General features: G+C 38.0%; 1 protein-coding gene across 1 annotated transcript in view; it reads right to left on the reverse strand.

Moving 5' to 3' along the window:
- Positions 1-19,781, reverse strand: part of LOC149502393 (uncharacterized) — an 85,709-nt gene that overhangs the window by 39,253 nt on the left and 26,675 nt on the right. The window contains exons 15-22 of the mRNA XM_089729362.1: positions 19,110-19,272; positions 18,255-18,440; positions 17,254-17,407; positions 16,381-16,542; positions 15,606-15,682; positions 14,555-14,662; positions 11,318-11,392; positions 260-350 (exon numbers count right to left, since the gene is read on the reverse strand). Coding sequence (XP_089585488.1) covers positions 260-350; positions 11,318-11,392; positions 14,555-14,662; positions 15,606-15,682; positions 16,381-16,542; positions 17,254-17,407; positions 18,255-18,440; positions 19,110-19,272 — 1,016 coding nt within the window. The remainder of the gene's footprint in view (positions 1-259; positions 351-11,317; positions 11,393-14,554; positions 14,663-15,605; positions 15,683-16,380; positions 16,543-17,253; positions 17,408-18,254; positions 18,441-19,109; positions 19,273-19,781) is intronic.

A 19,781-nucleotide genomic window follows, 5' to 3' on the forward strand; every position in this document is an offset into this window, starting at 1 on the left:
CCTTCACAGCATACTCACATATCCCGGTTGTGATGCCTATATGCTCTACAGTATGTATTTATGTCAAACAATATTTATGTGGACCTTATAAAAATATGAAAATTATTTCTCTGAATAAAATGAATAACCGTATGAGTGCTTACGGTCCCACTTGACTGTCTACTTTATACAAACTGTGGCTCCCAACATTACCAAACAAACTTTACATGACAACTCCAATGTAAATCTCAACTATCAAAACACTTTTAAACCACTTTACCTTTCGCGTGAACTTCCTTGAGGCGATCGTTCTCCAGAAATTTCCCTTCGAAGTTCATTTCCTGTTTGGCTCCAACCCAAGAGACTTCTTTCTGTAACGAATATAATTCGGGGCGTTAGCGCAAAAACTTTTTTCGATCCGCTTTCGATTTACTTTCCCAGGGGGCTGGATGACCGCGTCCATCCACTGAGAATAGGATTGAACTTTAACGAGTTACATAAGTATGAGTATCGATCAATCGATTGGGCAGTTCTGTAAGTTCGATTGACTTGTAAATGAATTACAGTTTCTCACAAACTTCCACGGCTTGATATTCCGAGCGATCGTCTCTCTTTATCAAGTTACTTGAATAAATTATTTGCCGGAGGGCTGGTCTTTTTAATAAACCTTATTCGTATAACATACGAAATAAACAAGCGTAGCTACGTTTAGATGAATAAAACAATTTAATCAATTAACTTTTATATTCACCAAGTGTACTTTTTAACTAATGTTCACTTGATTCATTACCTTTTCTGTACATTTATATTAAAACGAAGGTTTAAAAGGTTTTGTACAAGGCGCTCGGTGTGATCAATGCTTCTAAACAAATACGTAATATATATTATTATCACATATTAGTAAATTTGCGTAAACAGAAATCATTGCTAACGTTACTAATGTCAATCATCAAGTCACAATACAATATAAAAAGCCTAAAATACTGTTCTAAGAAGTACAAATCACAAAGAGACGATATAAATTGAACTATTCTCCTCGAAGTAAGTTCAGTAGGGAATTTGCTTTCGCTCTAGTAACGAGGTCACTTGGAACCAATCTTGAAGGATATATATCTTCATTAGTTAGCAGGGGACATGTAGGCTGATGTATTATTCACTTTCATACATATGGATTGAAGACCCTTGACCGGTGGAAACGACCGCTAGTTTTTGAAGCTATTCTTAGTTTTAAGGTTATATTGCGTAACCACAACGCACTCACGAATGAGTGCCAGTAACTCTCGCAAGAGGTCGCAGGTATTAGAGTCGATACATACTATTGTTTAAGTGTTTATTTAATTTAAATTAAACAGCTCAAGCGAGCTCACGGTTTACCTAACTCTATGTTCAATAGGGCCCATACACGGCACATTTTTTTATTGCTTAGATGGGTGGACGAATTCACAGCCCACCTGGTTTTAAGTAGTTATTGGAGCCCATAGACATATACAACGTAAATGCGCCACCCAGCTTGAGCTATAAGTTCTAGGGTCTCAGTATAGGTACAACGGCTGCCTCACCCTTCAAACCGAAACGCATTACTGCTTCACGGCAGAAATAGGCAGGGCGGTGTTACGTACCTGTGCGGACTCACAAGAGGTCCTACCACCAGTAAGTCACAACGTGAATACTTCTCGATTTACACCTTGAGGATTCAGCTTTATCTGGCTTGGCAACCCATTCCACTGCAGGTGATACGGGAAAGCACTCTGCTGGCATATCCATGTATGTTGGTACATGTTGCCGTACTACCTGAAACCACTCGATTGCCTCATTCAAAGCACTGATGGTCTCAGCCGAAAAAAGGTAAATTCAAGTATTTCAAATAAGTAATTAATCAAAATTACTTTCGAGCGTAATTTCAAAGGACACTCAATTAACTCAAGGATATTCAATTGGATTAATTAAACAAATTTTGAGACAATGTCTTGGTTTTATGACGTCATAATTCAACAAGATTCAACTGAAATTGGTAGTAAAAGTAAATTTGCAGCAACCCCTCATTCTCATCGTAAAATCTTATCTTATCTTAATATATCTTTTAATATATAAATAACCTTTTTGGTTATGATTATCAACTATAGCTTGCGTTAAATAGCACGATGAAGACTTAGATCACAACATAAAGTTGGTAATAGCGGGCGGACCTTCACTACGCCAGTTGTTCAAGTATGTTGTTATGTATTTGCTTAAATTAGCGGTGCCGAGACTACGGACCGCACCACAATTAGCAAACTACTTTATAATTAACAAAGCTTGTGAGGACTTGGATAATCATTAAGCTTGAAACTTCTGACTCCGCTAGCGTTTATCTTATCACATTATTAACAAAATTAATAAATAATTTATTTTTGTAATAAATTATGAAGAAACAACTAGGATTTGTGTCATGTATTTTTTTTCCTACCTAAGTTGGTAGGCTTGAGAGGCTATTCCAGCGTAACCTTAACTAGTAGGTGAGCTCACGGGGCTCAAACCTGACGACGTTGCTAACACGAACCCCAGCAAGAGCCGTGCTTCGCAGAATCTACCACCGGATCGGAAACGCGACCCACTGAGAAGATCCGGCGAGAAACTCAGTGGGCTGTGTCTGGGGGTTAATTTACTTGTCGAGCCGTGCACGGTGACCGGTGCTTGAGGTACCTTAAAGCACCGTTAGTGGATCGGGAGGATCCGAGATGACGTGTTTTGGGCGACGTCAACTGCTTTCCATTCTGTCCGCAGGATCGGGAATGTAGTTACCGGCGGCCACGATGAGAGGGTTCTCGTGTCGTGCCGTTTTATCGAAGTGGCGCATCGACGCCGACTGTAAATACTTACTGATGGACTCTAGGTCCAGATCGTCATGGAGGTCGACGTTCCTGATGAACCACGGGGCTCTGACGGCTATCCTGCAAAAACGGGATTGTATGACTTGAAATGATTTTAGGTGAGTGCGGGCCGCGTGAGCGAACACTACACTTGTATAGGTCATGACGAGGCGTATGCAAGTTTGTAGAGTGTCACCTTATTTCTAAGGGACATTTTACGTCGCCTGCATATCATCGGGTAGACTCATGTGATAAATATGTTTAAATATAGTAGGAATTCAAGCTCACATGGTTGTCAAACTGCGAACATTTAAGAGGGTCTGAAAAATAAAATTATAATTCGTTGCCGGGAAAATACTCTTCATCTGATGACAAAACTTCACGATACTCAGTAATAGATTTTAATGTGTGTTAGTAACCGAAAATACAGGAAACCGTGATGAATGCCACGTGCTGGCGACACTTTTGAAGACCACAAATAGTTATTTAATTTTTGCACGATTCTGTCCCCCTGCCTCAGCCAGTACAAGTTCTAAGTACACTAAGCAGATCAATCGACTTTAATAATGAACTACCCGGAAAAAAGTTACAAACAAAATCAGCCCATGTCAAAATATTTTTGCAGAATTCCCCTTCACAAATCACGTTTGGATTTTCCTCAATTCCGCACAATGGAGCACAGAACAGCCTCCTTGACAGACATGCCTCCTTGAGCGCGAACACGTCAACGCGGATCGACAGGCTATTCACGATGTTTTTGTGTCAAATTGCAAAAAAGAAAACAAGAAAAAAGGAAAATAGCGCCGGATCGCCACGTGATAGAGCACGCGATCGACTGTGGCGATACATCGTCAATATGTGTCGGATTAGTTCTGAAAGAGTCATTTTGTAGACATATTATTGAACACAATTAACATTGGTGGTAATTAATAATGATGAAATGTACTGATACAACGCTCATTCCCGGGACAGTTTCCCTCCGTTTAATCAAAGCTTGAGAAACGTTTTGAACAAAAATATCAATGGTAGAAATAAATGTGAATGAATCTATGGTTATATATCAAAAATATGTAGTTCACTCGATACCTCAGATAACGAAAGTATCAGTTGCCAAATTAAATAATTTTGACAATTACCCGGATCGCGCTACTAATCATTACATTTTTTTAATATCTTTTTTTATTGCTTAGTTGGATGGACGAGCTCACGGCCCACCTGGTGTTAAGTGGTTACCGGATCCAATAGACATCTACAATGAAAATGCCGCCACCTACCATGAGACATGAGTCCTAAGGTCTCAGTATAGTTACACAGTGGGATAACTTACATGAAGACTACATAGATAATACACCCTTTATATAAGTTATCCCATCGAACAAAATCAATCGTTCCGTGAAAGATTACTTTTAGTCGAAGAATAAACAGGGTCGCCCAAGACAGACAGAATTAGATTAGATTTTATTATAATACTCATATAAGTACACGTCATAACGTCAATAACACGTCGTATGTAGCTATGTATATTATTATGCAGGTATTAAAAGAGTTTTATTTATTGTAGACCAAGTATGTATTTTAATACTGTATTACTCTGACGAGACCTTCTGGAAATTTGTGCAGGAAGCCTAGGGCTAATATATTCATTATCGTCAGCTAGAAAGACGTCCACTGGGGAATACAGTGTCGGGTTCGGGACATCGCGGGATTTATACAAAATTCTATATCTATTCTTTTAAACACTTCACTTTACTTTATGAGCCTCGATAGAAGGGAGAACTAAGCTGGCAGCCTGATACTACGCATCAAAACTAGGAATTATGGAGTTAGACAGAAAAAAATATTGAAGAAACTACATCCACGGATGAATAAGAAGTTTGGAGGTATAAGACAAAGGGAAGATCTTCCACCGAGCGGGTGATATTGCTCGGTAGACCGACGGTCCGAATGTTGTTATTCGGAACGTAATATAATATGCAAGCTTATCTTGAAAATGTAAGCGAGATTTAGGCATCTGTCAAATATCTTGTGATGTATGGTGGCTACCAGCCACAGAGCTATCTAATAGCTCCTAGGGGTATGGATGGGTTGGGTCTTATCTTCAGATTGATTTATGGACAACCAATCTCCACTGTACCGAAATAATTAGTGCCCAAACATGGCGTAAAATAATTTAACTTTCCTTTGTAAAATATATTTTGAGCGAGGAGAAAAGTTGGAATTTTCTCTCCTAACTTTTATTAATTTAAATGTTATCTTTCTTCCAAGCGTCTAACTCGAGTTAGCATCATTTCCGAAAATATTTTGATGTTGGACGAGTGTGTAGGCAGTTTGCTTCATAATAAAAACCAGATAATGTCTTTTTTTAGCAGTTTTTCTTAAGATATTTTTGGAGATGAAATAAACGTTATTCTTGGCACTTCCTGCAAAATAATGTCAAGATGAAAAGCTCGCAAATCTTAAAAAATACTAAAAACGCTACATTACATTATTATGAAATAAATTTCGTTTCTCTTTGCTCCTGAAACAGGGTTCGTTTGAAAGGAGTCGGGAACAGCAGGCAGTGACGTCAGTAGGGCGTCTCTGTCTCTCTCATACCTTAAGCGGCCTGCTTGCACACACACTCTGCGTCTTGTATGTAATAGAAAACATTAACATCATGTCTCCTTTAATACAAATTTCATTTGAACTTGATTTCCTTACCTCATGCTAGAATTTACGGCGTAATACTTGGCTACTTAGATCGTACAGCTATTATAAATATAAAAAAAATAAAGCGTGTGGCACTCGGGAACTGCCGCGGTAAAGCTATTGCAAAGCATTTTTTATCAACTTATGCAATTACAATTAGACAATAATAATTTAATATTAAAACAATAATAAAAATAAGACCACGCTATATTTATAAACATTAGCAAAAGCAAAACATTAACTTTCCCCTTCACACTCATAAGCTAGACCGCGTGAGAAAGAGATGGGCAGACTTTTCATGATGCGCATGCAGTGCGACGTCACGCCGCGCGCTTATTCACATACACTACACCAGCGCAACGTGGGAATGTGTTGAACGCGAGCTACATAGTAGGCGTAGTGGGGGTGTCAGGTTATTTTCGTTACGGAATTTCTTGATTCAGTCGCCGCGCTCAAGGCCCGCGATAGAAGCTATGCAATAGCTTAAAATAAAAAAATAAACTAATAAAAATAAAACTTATAACGTTTTTGTTGCCTACTAGGCAAGAGAGTCCATTAACATCATGTGATATTCATACGGTATAGTACGACACGGACGGCACGGCAGGACGAGGCAGGATACAGTAGGGCACGGCAGTACACAGTAAGGCAGGGCATGATACAGAACGATATTATATAATATTGTATTTGGTATCGTCAGGAATAGTATGGTATGGTCAGGACAATCGGCCAAGTTCGACCGTATAATAAAGACGGTAATCAAATACTGTTAGTCAAAGCTGCTTGGATGCTGCATTCACTTACTGCTCTCTCTGCTCTTGCATTCATGACTTCGGTCTCAGATGTAATGTTTAATGGCTTTCCCACCCTTCAAACCGGTTTTAGATAATAAACGAGTAGGGAGGTAACACGTGTGATACAAACTCCCAATGCACCCCCGAACATCGACAGTGTAATAAAGTCACATTTGTACAGGGAAGAGTACTATCGCATACAAACGAATATTTGCATATATTCATTCGGGTTAAAAATCATATCGTAAAAACTTAGACCAAAACTTTAATAATATTTTCCTGAAAAAATACAATAATAATGTAATATGTACTCAGTAAAAACGTGTCTAGGCAGAGCGTTCATCTTAAATCATTATGACGTGTCAGTTTCGCTAGCTTCGGATTGTTGCTTTGCGGAGCTGAGCTGTGACTCTGGTAGACATCATATCATTACTCTTGTGTTATTATATTACAACTAGTCGCTTCGCTTATATTATAACCCGTCCGCTTCGCTGGGCATTTAAAATTAATGTTATTATTTCTCACCCCCACAAAGATTGTCATCATTAACGCCCCCGCAACTGGTGTACGAAGTCCAACACTCATATAAATATTAGCCTATCCATTAAGTACATGTATTTTCTAAATGGATACCAAGTTTCAAGTCAATCGGATACATGGTTCAGTAGTTATAACGAAACATCCGTAAAACCCACTGTAGATTTATATATTAGTATAGTAATGTGAATTTTAATGTTTTAGTATGCTGTAGTACAGTGATAATTTTTTAAAGCAGAGTTTTCTCAAAGTATTTGTTTTAGGCCTAGGCCGCACTACGGTTTTTCCCGGGAGCGATTAACCGCTATAACCGCGAATCTGCTTAAGACGCACACACTACAACTATTAACCGTGAATTCGACCGCGATGTATGAGCGAGAGCAATATGTATTGTTGCTCCGGTACTAAGAAATGGAAAAAAATAACGAAAAATTTCACACATGTTGGGTCCATCCACTTACTAGACGTAGATTTGTGAAAGGTTTCTTTCATAAGAAATATCAAAATTTAAGGAAATACCAAGAGCAATTATTCAATTACTATCGGATGTAAGTAGCCAGCTTCGATAAATTTCTGCTCGATGTGTGTCTACTTATATACTTCAGTATCAACTGGATACAAATATTTCGCAAATTTATTTCACATTTCTTAAAAAACCGGCCGCGGCTACGCATAGGACATGAACACACACTTAGTTCTATGGATTACAAATTTTGCTGCGGTTTTTTTACGCGATTTTTTTATATCATTTCGTGGTTTAAAAATCAGTCGCGGGAAAGAACCGAAAGTGCGGCCGCTTGTACTCGTTTTCCTATTTCATAAATTCTAACAGTTTCAAATCGCAGCGGCTTAACCGTAGTGCGACCTAAGCCTACTCTACGACTTTAAGGTGAACGGCACCGGTGACGTACATAACAATATATTGTATGTATGTACAACGATCAACATGAATACGTCGCGGCGGGAGCCTTTCACAGCGGCTGTTGTCTTGGGAACTGCTAACTATTGATTGCTGTGTTTATTGGCACACGTCATCTCGTCACCATCTGAGCCGTGTTCAAGCCGCGCCACTACTGAGAGTTTAATGATATCAAATTGATTCCTTTCACAAACTATAGTAATAATGTTAAAGCCAAAATTATCAATTGAGATGATTGTGTAGTTTTTGTAGAGTAGTGTTTTAGATAAGATTAAGCCTTTTTCTAAGACAAAACTGGAAAAGCTGGACCGGAGTATTACAATGCACCCACCACATGAATTTAGGAACTGGCTACGAAGACATGGTCATACCCATAGATTAATTCGCTCGCTGCAACCATGACAGCTTAAAGAAGAAGAAGAAGAAGAAGAAAATCTTTATTCGCCAGAAATATAGTTTACAAGATATCGTGGATATAGGACATAGTTTCATATATTTCGCCTGTTTAGGCACGCGAAAATTTAACTTATTTTTATATTAATTCTAACACAAAATTTACTAAATCTATCTATTTTTACATTCTATCACTTCTTATTCTAATATTTTATTATGTACAACATTTATCATTTAAAAATTCTTGCACACTATAATAAGCCTTATCTATTAGCTAAAATTAACGAAGTTTGTCAAAGTCAAGAAGAAATAAAGAGAATTTCAATGAAAACAGTGCTATATACTTGGGTTGAATTTTAAAATACTTTACGATAAAAGCATTGAAAGTAACGAAGTGCCTGGATCTGAAACTAAAATCTCATTGCTGGCACACCAAAGTATCGGCCTTAATACATCTACGCTACGGCGCATAGTTGATTGGCCAACAAAATTAAAATCATCAAATCTTTGTATAGTAAGTTTCACCCTATTGTAATAAGCATAAGATTGAAATTTCCCTATATTTATAAGATTGAGATTGACGTACACTTTAATCAAATTGGTCTACATTTGTGTAGTAAATGAGTAGAAATATTTCTCATTTCTAGCGTGTTTGTTGAAAAATGAGTTTCACGTGAGGAATACCTAGTCTAAACTCACTGGCTCTCTAAATTTGCCTAATTCGAATAATGAAATGTATTTTCATGATCCAACCAAATGAACGAAGTCTTGCTGACGCTGAGACGTAACCAAAGTTCGACTATTCTTCATTATATTTCACTTGCGATGTGTTGTGATGTGCCAAGTACTTGCGGTATACAATATAATAGGGGTTAAAGTATGAAATTGTCGTTTTATTGTAATAGGTACTTCAAATTGACACCTCCATGGTTTGAGATTTTTGAGAGAAACTTCAAATGGTACCTATGAGGTTCTTCTGTTAAAAAATGTGCAACATTCGATTATTGACTTTCAGTTGTTTTATTTTTATTCAGCTCAGACAAGAAAGCTGGATACTTCGAAAATTCGAGTGATTTTTGAATACGAGTTCTGACGCGGAACTAACGCTGCAGAAACAGCTCGCAATATCAATGTTGCGTTTGGAGAGGGGACTGCTAATGAACGCACCGGGCGATTTTGGTTTAAACGCTTTCGTGATGGAAATTCTTATTTGAAGAACGAAGCACATGGAATACCGCCCACACATGTGAATAACAATGAATTGAAATTGATGGAGGAATCCGATTCGAGCCAAATTATCCGAGAATTAGCGGTATGGTTTAATGTTACCTTACCAACAGTATTGACTCATTTATCAATATATCTAAAAATATCAAAAATGGGTGCCTCTTGATATTTATGCCTCATGATTTGATTGATCTGCAGAAAGAAACGCGTGTTGAAACTTATGTTGGCATTGTGATATGTGATGAAAAGTGGATTCTTTACGATTACCGTCAGCGAAAAATGAAACGGCTGACCTCAAGTCAAACGCCGCAACAGTGTCCTAAAGCAAAGCTTACCAAATAAAAAGGTAATGGTAACTTTTTGGTGGTCTCAGCATGATATTATTCACTATAGCTTTCTCCGATCTGATCAAGCAATAACGGCAGATGTCTACTGTGCCGAACTCCGAATAATGATAGCAATGTTGATCGTGCTTCGGGCGATGTTTGCAGTCGACAAGACAAGGGAATGTCATAAACCTTCATTATATGTTTATCTTGAAAGCATTTACATAAAGTCAAATAAGAAACATAACAATAACACGATAAAAATAAATTGTTATTTCCATTTTAACTTAGCTTCAAAGAAAAACAGCTAAAGTTCACACGCCGTTAAAGTTCACTTTACTGTAACGAAATTCTTTTACAGCACTAAGTTCGGATCTGGTCAATTGCTTAAAAGTTATTTATCAAGTTGGCAAAATGCCAAGTATCGATGCATCGGAATCTTGCTATTGTCAGTGTGTACAAAGCAAACGATAAACTATTGAATATGGAAAAAATAGGTCAACAGAGAAGGGTACGTTCGAAGCCACGGATTTCTGAGTCAATACCAAGATCGCAATCTGCAAGTAGTTTGACGATGACACCAGTTCATAACATAAAAAGAGCATGAAATACATAGCAACGTACGGAGTCTGGAAGTGAAATGAAATATGTACTAGGCTAGATGTGCAGAACTCAGTATACGGATGTGTAGCCTTGTCATGGCGTGCAACCTCTTTGACAGGACATAAGATCTACACCAACTAGACACAGACTAAGACAGACACTTGACAAGAATTCAAATTATATAAAGAGAGCAGTGGAACGAGGGCGGACGTGACTAGCGGCAAGCAGTACTTTTTTTGCATCCCAAAAGACGGACACGAACCGGACGACCAGGAACAAATTGACCGCTCTCATATTATGTACATAAAATAGACCACAAAAGAACTAACCGACCGTTCAAACCTCCTCAGCAGTGAGTAGAGCACCATCGTCGGTCTCTAATGATCTGCTACAGCAACGTTCAACTCTTATTTATATTCGAATTATTAATTGGAATATTTGTAAGGTGTTTTAGTTCGATGAGTATTATTAAGTTTTATAGTGAAAGTTGATGTACATATGTGCGCATTGTGTTGCTTTTGGGCTTATTTATTTTTTGTGTAAATTTAAATTTCTAAATTTCTCTTTTTTCCTTTGTTCACTTTCTACTTATATGTGATTTTAATGGTGGAAACTTATTAGATTTTAGCTATTTTCTTAAATATGATAAGTTTGTTTCGTACTGTTGGTTTCCCAAATAAATAAATGCTTATTTTCATTTGTTTCATATAAAGCGAAGGTGTTTCGGCATTCAATTTGAGGAAGTAATTCTAATATTGACAGACTGCTGTCTGTGTGTGTAAACTACATGCAAAAGGTTATTTTGTTTAAGCGACATTTCGCTTAATACACGACATTTGTCTTTGTACTTAAAGGTTCATTTTATATGGTGTTAGTATCAATAGGTTCATATTTTTAATTGTACTTCAATTAAGTTTACTCCGTTCAAATAGCTGAATAACTTTTTTGGCAGCTCAGCTTTTTTAAATTTTGTTAAACTTCAATTATTAGGATTTCCATTACCTGCATCAGCTTTATTTCGGCGCGGTCGACCGCTTCTCCATCACCAACAGGAATTTCAGAGACGACTTCCAGCCCCTAAAAATCGGTAGTGTTAATGCGTAAACCTCGTGATTCAGACAACATTAATTAATTTAAAGATGAACCTAACTCCGAAAATTCTTGATCTATATTATACCGACTTATGGCACACCAGTATGTAGCCCCGTTTCGTTCAAACTCTCGACAAGAACATGTTTTACATTCATAAACTATTCAAAGATTTAACCCCAACGAAAGATGTAGTTATTTGGGGATGGAAACAAAAACCGCAACCGTATCTATTTTATAAGGTGTACATATGTACTGCCTTTAACAGTAACAGTGTATGCATGCACTCCTGTATTTGTATTTCTATTGATTATACTACTGATTTGGCTACCCCTTCTTGTATTAGTATCAGGTTCTGAGCAGCTGTGACAGCTTCTGGTGGTCAGCTCGTATCTACTACTAGCTAAATTTAAAAAGCAACGCGCTAAAATGAAACCCACCATTTTATTACGAAGAAGTCGTGTTTTCCTATCTAAAGGATGGGACAGCCTTGCCATCATGTTTCAAAGTGTGTGACAATATTTACGTTGTTTGTTTGTACGTGTGTTTGTCCACGGGGTCCGATACCCTGTGCACTGTGGCCACGAGTTTGGCTGCTCCTTTAGCTTTAGCATAATAATGTAGCATTGATACGATCATATTGGAATATGGATATAAATAGCCGTGACGTATCCTGTTAGTGATTAGACTTGTTCTTATAAGCAATTTTAACGAACTGTGTTTTCCAGTTTTTAAACAAACTTTTACTTAAATATATGAATGTATAGATAGATGTATTTCTGTTATCCTTCATTTTGTCATACTGTAGATACATGTCGAGAAGTACACGGATGAAATTTTAGGTCAAATACGGTTAGTTTTGTTTCTGGTTCGGAGGGAATATCTCTTTGACTCTCACTTGGACCCTTTAACACACTCTTTGTAAGCTTTCAAGTAAATCATTAAGCTTCACTCGAAAGCACACTTCCACCCACAACACCGTAAATGAAATCCAAATAAATCTATAATTTCACAACAAGGGTATCTGCACCCGTACGAACCAATCAAAGAGTGATCAATCAAGATATACCAAGCTCTCTCCTGAGCACCTCAACGCAATAGGTTCCGAGTCAGATTAAATTTGTTATTATTACTGAGCCAGGGCACAAAAGCAGAATTTTCAACTGTTTTAACTATTGTAAGGTTTGTTGTAAAATAATTAAAATAAAATCTATCATGTTAAAATTAAGACAATTTTCCGATTGCCAAATAGCAACACCGTTAGTGGGAGCAATGACAGTAGTGGGGACGTGACATAATAAAAAGGGCGGTAGTCTGAAAAACCGGACAGAAAGCGGAGTATTCAGTTTTTGTTTAAGAGATTTTATGACCTGGTAACTAAGACCTTTAAGTCATGTCTTATTTTAATTTATGTTCTTATTTTTATGAAAAATGATAATATGGAGTGAAATGAAATGAAACGAAGACAATTAATTATTATTTGTGACATTAATCAACTGCGATGAAATTAAATTAAATGAAATGGAATGAAATACAATCTCAGTAAAATGGTGGTCATTTACTAACATTTTTTCAGTGGACTTTTTGGAGGATCCCGAGAAGTTACGTCCAGCAGCTTTGTTTCATTTTCCCACATTTGTGCACTTTCACAGATATTAAACAGTTAATAAACCACCATTATTACACATTTAAACCCGAAGAAACACAAAATAGACAAAATAAAACAAATCACACAACTTCACTCCTTGCGCTCCCGCCAAAAAGTCCGGTGTATTCAGTAGTGAGCAGATATCTAAAGATTGTAAAAGTGGAGTTACAAATAAAGCAATACAGAATTAAGCGAACTACTGCAATCTGTGTATTATTTCCTGACTGTTGGAAGCGGAGTTCTACACTATATATTATATTGATTGCTTAAATATTATACTTCAGTCTAAGGATCAGACGAGCTCACAGATCTGAGATTTAATGATAACGACGGACGTTCATAAAATGCACATTACATATGTAAAAAGAAAATTATTAAAGTGGACACGGCAGAGGAACAGCGCTCACTGTATTCTTCAACACACACCAAAGATTTTGCTTCCACACTAACTGTACTTGTACTTGTTCTGTGAGTGAGTACAGCAGTACCTACAGTAGTACGGGCAGATTCGTGAGACCTAAGTCTTATCTAGTCAATTAATAAATAAACAGGATTGTCTTAAATTTGGTTTGATGAAATAATAATAAATTACGGCTACTTCCAGCGCGACAAGAAGTTCCTCACTAAGTTCCTCACAAGTAACATTCTTGTAGAATCTGAGTTGGCGGTGTCGCTATCAACCGAGACGGGTTAATTTAAGTTTTTAATGCAGCCAACGCGAACATTATATACCCTGAACAAGGATTTCGTATTAAACTTTCTTACAAAGAAGCGAGAACCGAAGTTCTTGCGCTTTTTCTAAATAAGAAAAGAGGTTAGATATTATTTGTTGTATGTAGGTATTTGAGCATTAAACAAAAACGTGTCTTCAGCTCAGACGCAATAGATTTGATACGTGCAGCTATATTCTGTCTCATTCTCTCGAAAGATAAACTGCGTAGATTTTTAGGGGAAAAACTAGAAAGGTTGTTAATATCTGTGGTGGAATTACATTGCGCTCTAGGACTAGTGCTGAAGATTAATGTTAGAGGAGGAGCAAAGCTATTTTACTGGTGGTAGGACCTCTTGGGTGTCCGCACGGGTAGGTACCACCACCCCGCCTATTTCTGCCGTGAAGCAGTAATGCGTTTCGGTTCGAAGGGTGGGGGTAGCCGTTGTAACTATACTGAGACCTTAGAACTTATATCTCGAGGTGGGTGGCGCATTTACGTTGTAAATGTCTATGGGCTCCAGTAACCACCTAACACCAGGTGGGCTGTGAGCTCGTCCATCCATCTAAGCAATAAAAAATAAATAAATAAACTTTACTACTTGAAAGATGAGAGTACTACAAGTGTCACAATTATTGAACAATGCCAATTTAGTAGCCATATTCTGGCATCGTGTCGCATAGTATTCTTATCTCAAATACAAATAAATGATTCGTTCAATATTTTCAAACACTTGGTGGATTTTTATGCTCTAAAAAAGAATTGATAAACCGTAAATAGGCCATTACTCACGGAGACGGCGGCATCTATAAGAAGATATATTTTTGTGTGTGCGTGCGTCACCGAACCGCTACACACATACAGACTTCTGTCACACACTTTCGAAGCTTCAAGCAGGATCTGAAATAAATGTTAACTTTTCAATTTTAAATCCCGTAAATTATGTTGGGCCGTATTAAATAAGTACCGAATCAAGTTGTAATCACCTAATCGATAAAAAGTATAATTTATTAATTAACGTAATTACCAACGGTCGAGCGTGTGGTCAGGTGAAGGTTCCTACCGCAAAGTTTCGATGTCCACGGACTACGACAAACAATCAATACAAGGGCGACAGTAAGCCAGTCGAAAAAAAAAAGTCACTCGTAGTCACTCGCACTACTCTGCTTCTAGATGTGTGTCGCAATTGCTCCTGCGATGTGCTCAACGAATGTTGCTCGTTAAGACAAATCAAACGAGTCTAAGCTTGGGCTTTCTGATAGCACCTTTCAGAATTTTCATGAAGAAACACAATCTGTGACAAACTTATCTAATAAGGATTTGGCGAACGAACAACGTGTAAAGTTAAATCTTTTGTGATCTCACTCGAACATAATTTTACAAAATTAGGTGCAAATTTATCTCAAAAATATAAAAAAATAACAATTTGGCTTCTCACGACACCATCCCTGGAATGATGACGGTCACGTCCGCACAGCGCCGTAAATAAGGGGATGCGTTAGTTTATTCACCCTACTTTATGGCCTTTCTTTCTTTGAAAGGCTCAAAGTAATTTTTTTTTTCGGACCTATTCACAAGATGAGGATATTAAAATACGAACACTTCAGCAATAACTATATGTGAGGAGATCCTTTTGAAATGGAGAATTAAAAGATAATAATATAAGCAGCTAAGTTACCAGCGATTTTTTTTTTTTTACTTAAGCATATAAACGTGCTCACGGCCAGCTTGGTTACCTGGCTAGCAGTCACCGAAGCCCGCGGATACCACAGTGTGAATGCCCTCCCCTACCCCGAGACTGGACGTCATATCTCAAGTGGACAGTATTTGTTTAGAAAATTACCGAAATGTCTTTAGTTTCGTAGCTTCCAATGTTCACTTCTCTCGGAATAAAAGTGATTTTGATAGCATCGTCCAAATCTAAAAATAATGTTCTTTCTCACTATTACGAAACATATAAAGATTTAAAAATATACGAGGATTCTTAGTTTAGTATTTAGTGCACTAGGCAATAGGCTACTGCTTGTCCTGTCATTGCTGTTGACCACTCACCTTCAGACGAGTTCTAAGCTCTTCGTACTTTGATAGCGACAAACAGAGACCTCCAGCTATAAGTAGCGTAGGTAACTTACGTTAGGTACGGTACGGTAGGTAACTTACGTAGGTAACCTCTCGAGATCACCAATAATGGGACGATCTTATAAATGTGAACAATTGACACACTGACTCCATCCATAATTTGATATTTAATATTTAAGCTTATCAAAGTAGGAACATAAACTTCGCGTAGGTAGGCTATTGCACTGTACTGTAATATATCATTTTTTTTATTGCTTTGATGGGTGGATGAGCTCACAGCCCACCTGGTGTTAAGTGGTTACTGGAGCCCATAGACATCTACAACGTAAATGCGCCACCCACCTTGTGATATAAGTTCTAAGGTCCCAGTATAGCTGTTAGTTACACCGGCTGCCCCACCCTTCAAACTGAAACGCATTACTGCTTTACAGCAGAAATAAGCGAGGTGGTGGTACCCACCCATGCGGACTCACAAGAGGTCCTACCGTCAGTAGACAAATGCACATCATGTACATGTTAATAATTAATTATATTCTTACTAAGACTCGGTTCCCATTTTAGATCAGTTAATATCGGTGTGGTATTAACAATCCGGAGCTTATAGCAGGCTCTTACACCCAAAGGTAAAGCTTTCTTGGGCCTCAGGATGACCGTGCCCCGTGGGTTGTTGGATTCGCCTTCATCTAAATCGCAATATTCACCTGTTGGAAACATAGCGTTAAGCCCCAGTACTTAAGCTTGTGAAAAACTATTCAGTCTTCGGGTGTTTCCGCAGCAGAGCCCGCCCGGGTGGACACCACTGTACGGTATTTCTGTTGCTAATTATATATGTATTAGGCAAACCTAACGTCAAAACGTATCCGATGCCAGGGCCAGATTTAGAGGTCTGGAGGCCTCGTGGCAACAGAGGAGTGAGGCTACCTGGCCTCAAATTATTTTCCAATTAAAATGAACGATTTTTTTTAAGTCGAGGTTTCCAATAAATAATTTATTGTGAAACGGTAGAATGTGAATAGGTAGATTCTCTTAGTATTTAACAAACATACAAAGAAAATCGGTGACAAGAATTATCTAAAATTAAAATTTAGTGTTAACGTAAAGTAAAAGAGCGAAAAAAAGATTATAGAAGGAGAAGAACAAGATGTTTAATAGTGTTTACTTGTCGGAATTTCAAAGATTTTTCCAAAATCTCTATAGTGGGGGCCCTTCGTTTTTGGAGGCCACGGTTGCCCTCCCCTAAATCCGGCCCTGCCGATGTATCTAGTATATAATATGCGTACGTTATTACAATTTTGTCAAAAATGAAAGCAGGCAATATGACGATCAAAAAATTAACTTGAGGCTTCAATGGCCTAAAATTGTAATCAGGAGAACTGTGACTAGTTGACCTGTTTATACAAAGAAAAACTCACATTCTCTCTTATCTCCCGCACAAGGCAACACTCTTATGACCAGCCGCGGCGCCAGTACTCTATAAGATATGAGAGAAGCGCTGACATCAGCAGCGTATTCTAAACTAGAATTCGTTCGTTTGACAAATACCAAAGCCATAACGCAACCATCTCTCTGAAAAAACACATATTATAATTTAGAAATAAACGTGATTTATTATACAAATTTGAACTATAGGGCCTGCTGCGTGAGTCTTGGTTCAGGCAATATGGGGTTTAGATCCGTTACCGGAATGATTATGTCCAATTTCACACACACAGCAATTTATTACATAAAAACGATTAGAAGGAGAAAGCGACAAGCACAAGCACAGTTGAATAGTTCACAGCAAACAGTAAGAAAAAGTCCAGGCAAAGAAGGAGACATAAACTATACACACTAAACATTCAATATAAACTCAGTCAATCGAGACAGGCGTATGCGAGTAAATGTGACGTGAGCTTCGCAGTCAGAGGTCTGCGGACGACTGGCGCAGGAAGCTGCGACGGCGCACCTCGCGCCGTTCACACAAAGACTTGTGAACTACGCCATCATGTGTAAGTCACCACAGAACAAATGTTTTTAGACACTAGTCCACCGCTAAAATGTAAATTCTACTTGTAATAACTCCTGAAAGTTGGGTGAGAACTCTGTACTTTACAAGATATCAGAAAAACACTCAAATCATTATTAATAATGATATCAGCATTAATAATGTAGAGTCAACGGTTTCTGCTTCTAACTATGTTTTTATTAAAAATAGCCAAACGAACTCTGTAATTGAATATTTACATACATACATTTTCCATCATCATGCAAAAATGTCCATTACATCTTCTACGTTGATAATAAGTTGAAGTAACCTTTCAATCCGAATGACTTGGAGGATTTCTCAACCATTTTGAGTTCGAGTTTCGAAAGTAGGTAATAAGCCGTGTATGTTTTATATTTTAGAAGACGAAACAGTAGTCGTGCTACTAACGTCTGGAGCGGTAACGTGAAATTGAATTTCGGTCCTTTCCGTATGTTCCAGTGAGCCTCGCGACGGCATCAGCACGGTACAAGAGCAAGCTCGTTGCTTGCAGACGACGCACGGAGGCCGCCCGACACAAGAGCGGCTGGAATATTCCTCTCCACAGGATTGATAAGCAGTAGCCGACCAATTAATCTAATGAAACGGTAATTAAGTTCGAAAGCTAATTCGTTTAGCTAATTATCAACTACGCAAAATGAAAGATACTCTTATATTATACAATACTAGCTGTACCCGTCCGCTTCGCTGGGCATTTAAAATTAACATTATTATTTCTCATCCCCGCCAAGATTCTCATCATTAACGCCTCTGCAACTGGTGTAGAGAGTCCAACACTCATATAGGTATATATATAATTATATATTAGCCTATCCGTTAAGTACATGTATTTTCTACATAGATATCTAATTTCAAGTCAATCGGTAGCACAGTTCAGTAGTTATAACGGAACATCCGTAAAAACCACTGTAGATTTATATATTAGTATATTAGTATAGATTTAGCGGATGTCCCATCCACACGTGACTATACTGAGGCCTTAGAACTCATATTTCAAGGTGGCGGCATTTACGTTGTAAATGTCTATGGGCTCCAGTAACCACTTAACACCAGGTGGGCTGCGAGCTCGTCCACCCAGCAATAAAATAAAACCATGACTTCTTTGCGGGAGAGACACGTATCGTCCTGTTAGCAGAACACGTCCGAATAGTTTTCTATAAGAATAATTATTTCAGAAACGAGCAGTACGTGTATAACCAACTACCAACAACAACTAATGATTTCCTAAGACACAATATTGTATACCTGCTGAAATGTACTATTGGAAATTTCTAATTTAGTTGTCAGTGTAGTTCCCGGCGGGACCACACCGAGCCAGACTGCGGCTGGCCGCAGTAATAAAGGCCTTGTCAGAGCCTGTCGGGTCACCAAGCAATCAGACCGCCACTCTTCTTTGGCGGCAGTTAAACTAAAACATATAATAGTTATCACCTAGAAACCTTTCTTTTTTATTGTTTCAACAGACGTGTTTAGTGTGACCATGCACCTTAGAATCGTGAAATCACAAGTCACCTAGTCTTTCCCACAACTTACAAGGATTGACATCACATCCTAATTTTATTTCTTATACTCTTCCTTAATTTTAAGCTATATATTATTGTCTGCTCTATGAGTATGTAGCGCTATCTCGCACGATGGTCACGCTTTTCGCGTTTTTTGACATAAATGATGTTATTGTTACGATGGTAAGAGTAACGCCATCTATTGCCGAATAATCGAACGAATATCTAAAAGGATCTAAAGGATCTAGTAGCACCTAGAATGCTTGAGAAATACAGCGCCATCTATTGTCAGATAGCGGAAACTACTACTAGAGATTTGTGGAGTATTCTCGATAATTCTAGGGATGAGGTATCGACTATAAAAGCGTTGTAGAGATGGCACACAGTTAGTCAGTAATCGGAACTACTCGAAGCG

This window comes from Bombyx mandarina, chromosome 08 (assembly GCF_030267445.1).
Source record: "Bombyx mandarina strain Sakado chromosome 08, ASM3026744v2".
In the NCBI taxonomy this organism is placed as follows: Eukaryota; Metazoa; Arthropoda; class Insecta; order Lepidoptera; family Bombycidae; genus Bombyx; species Bombyx mandarina.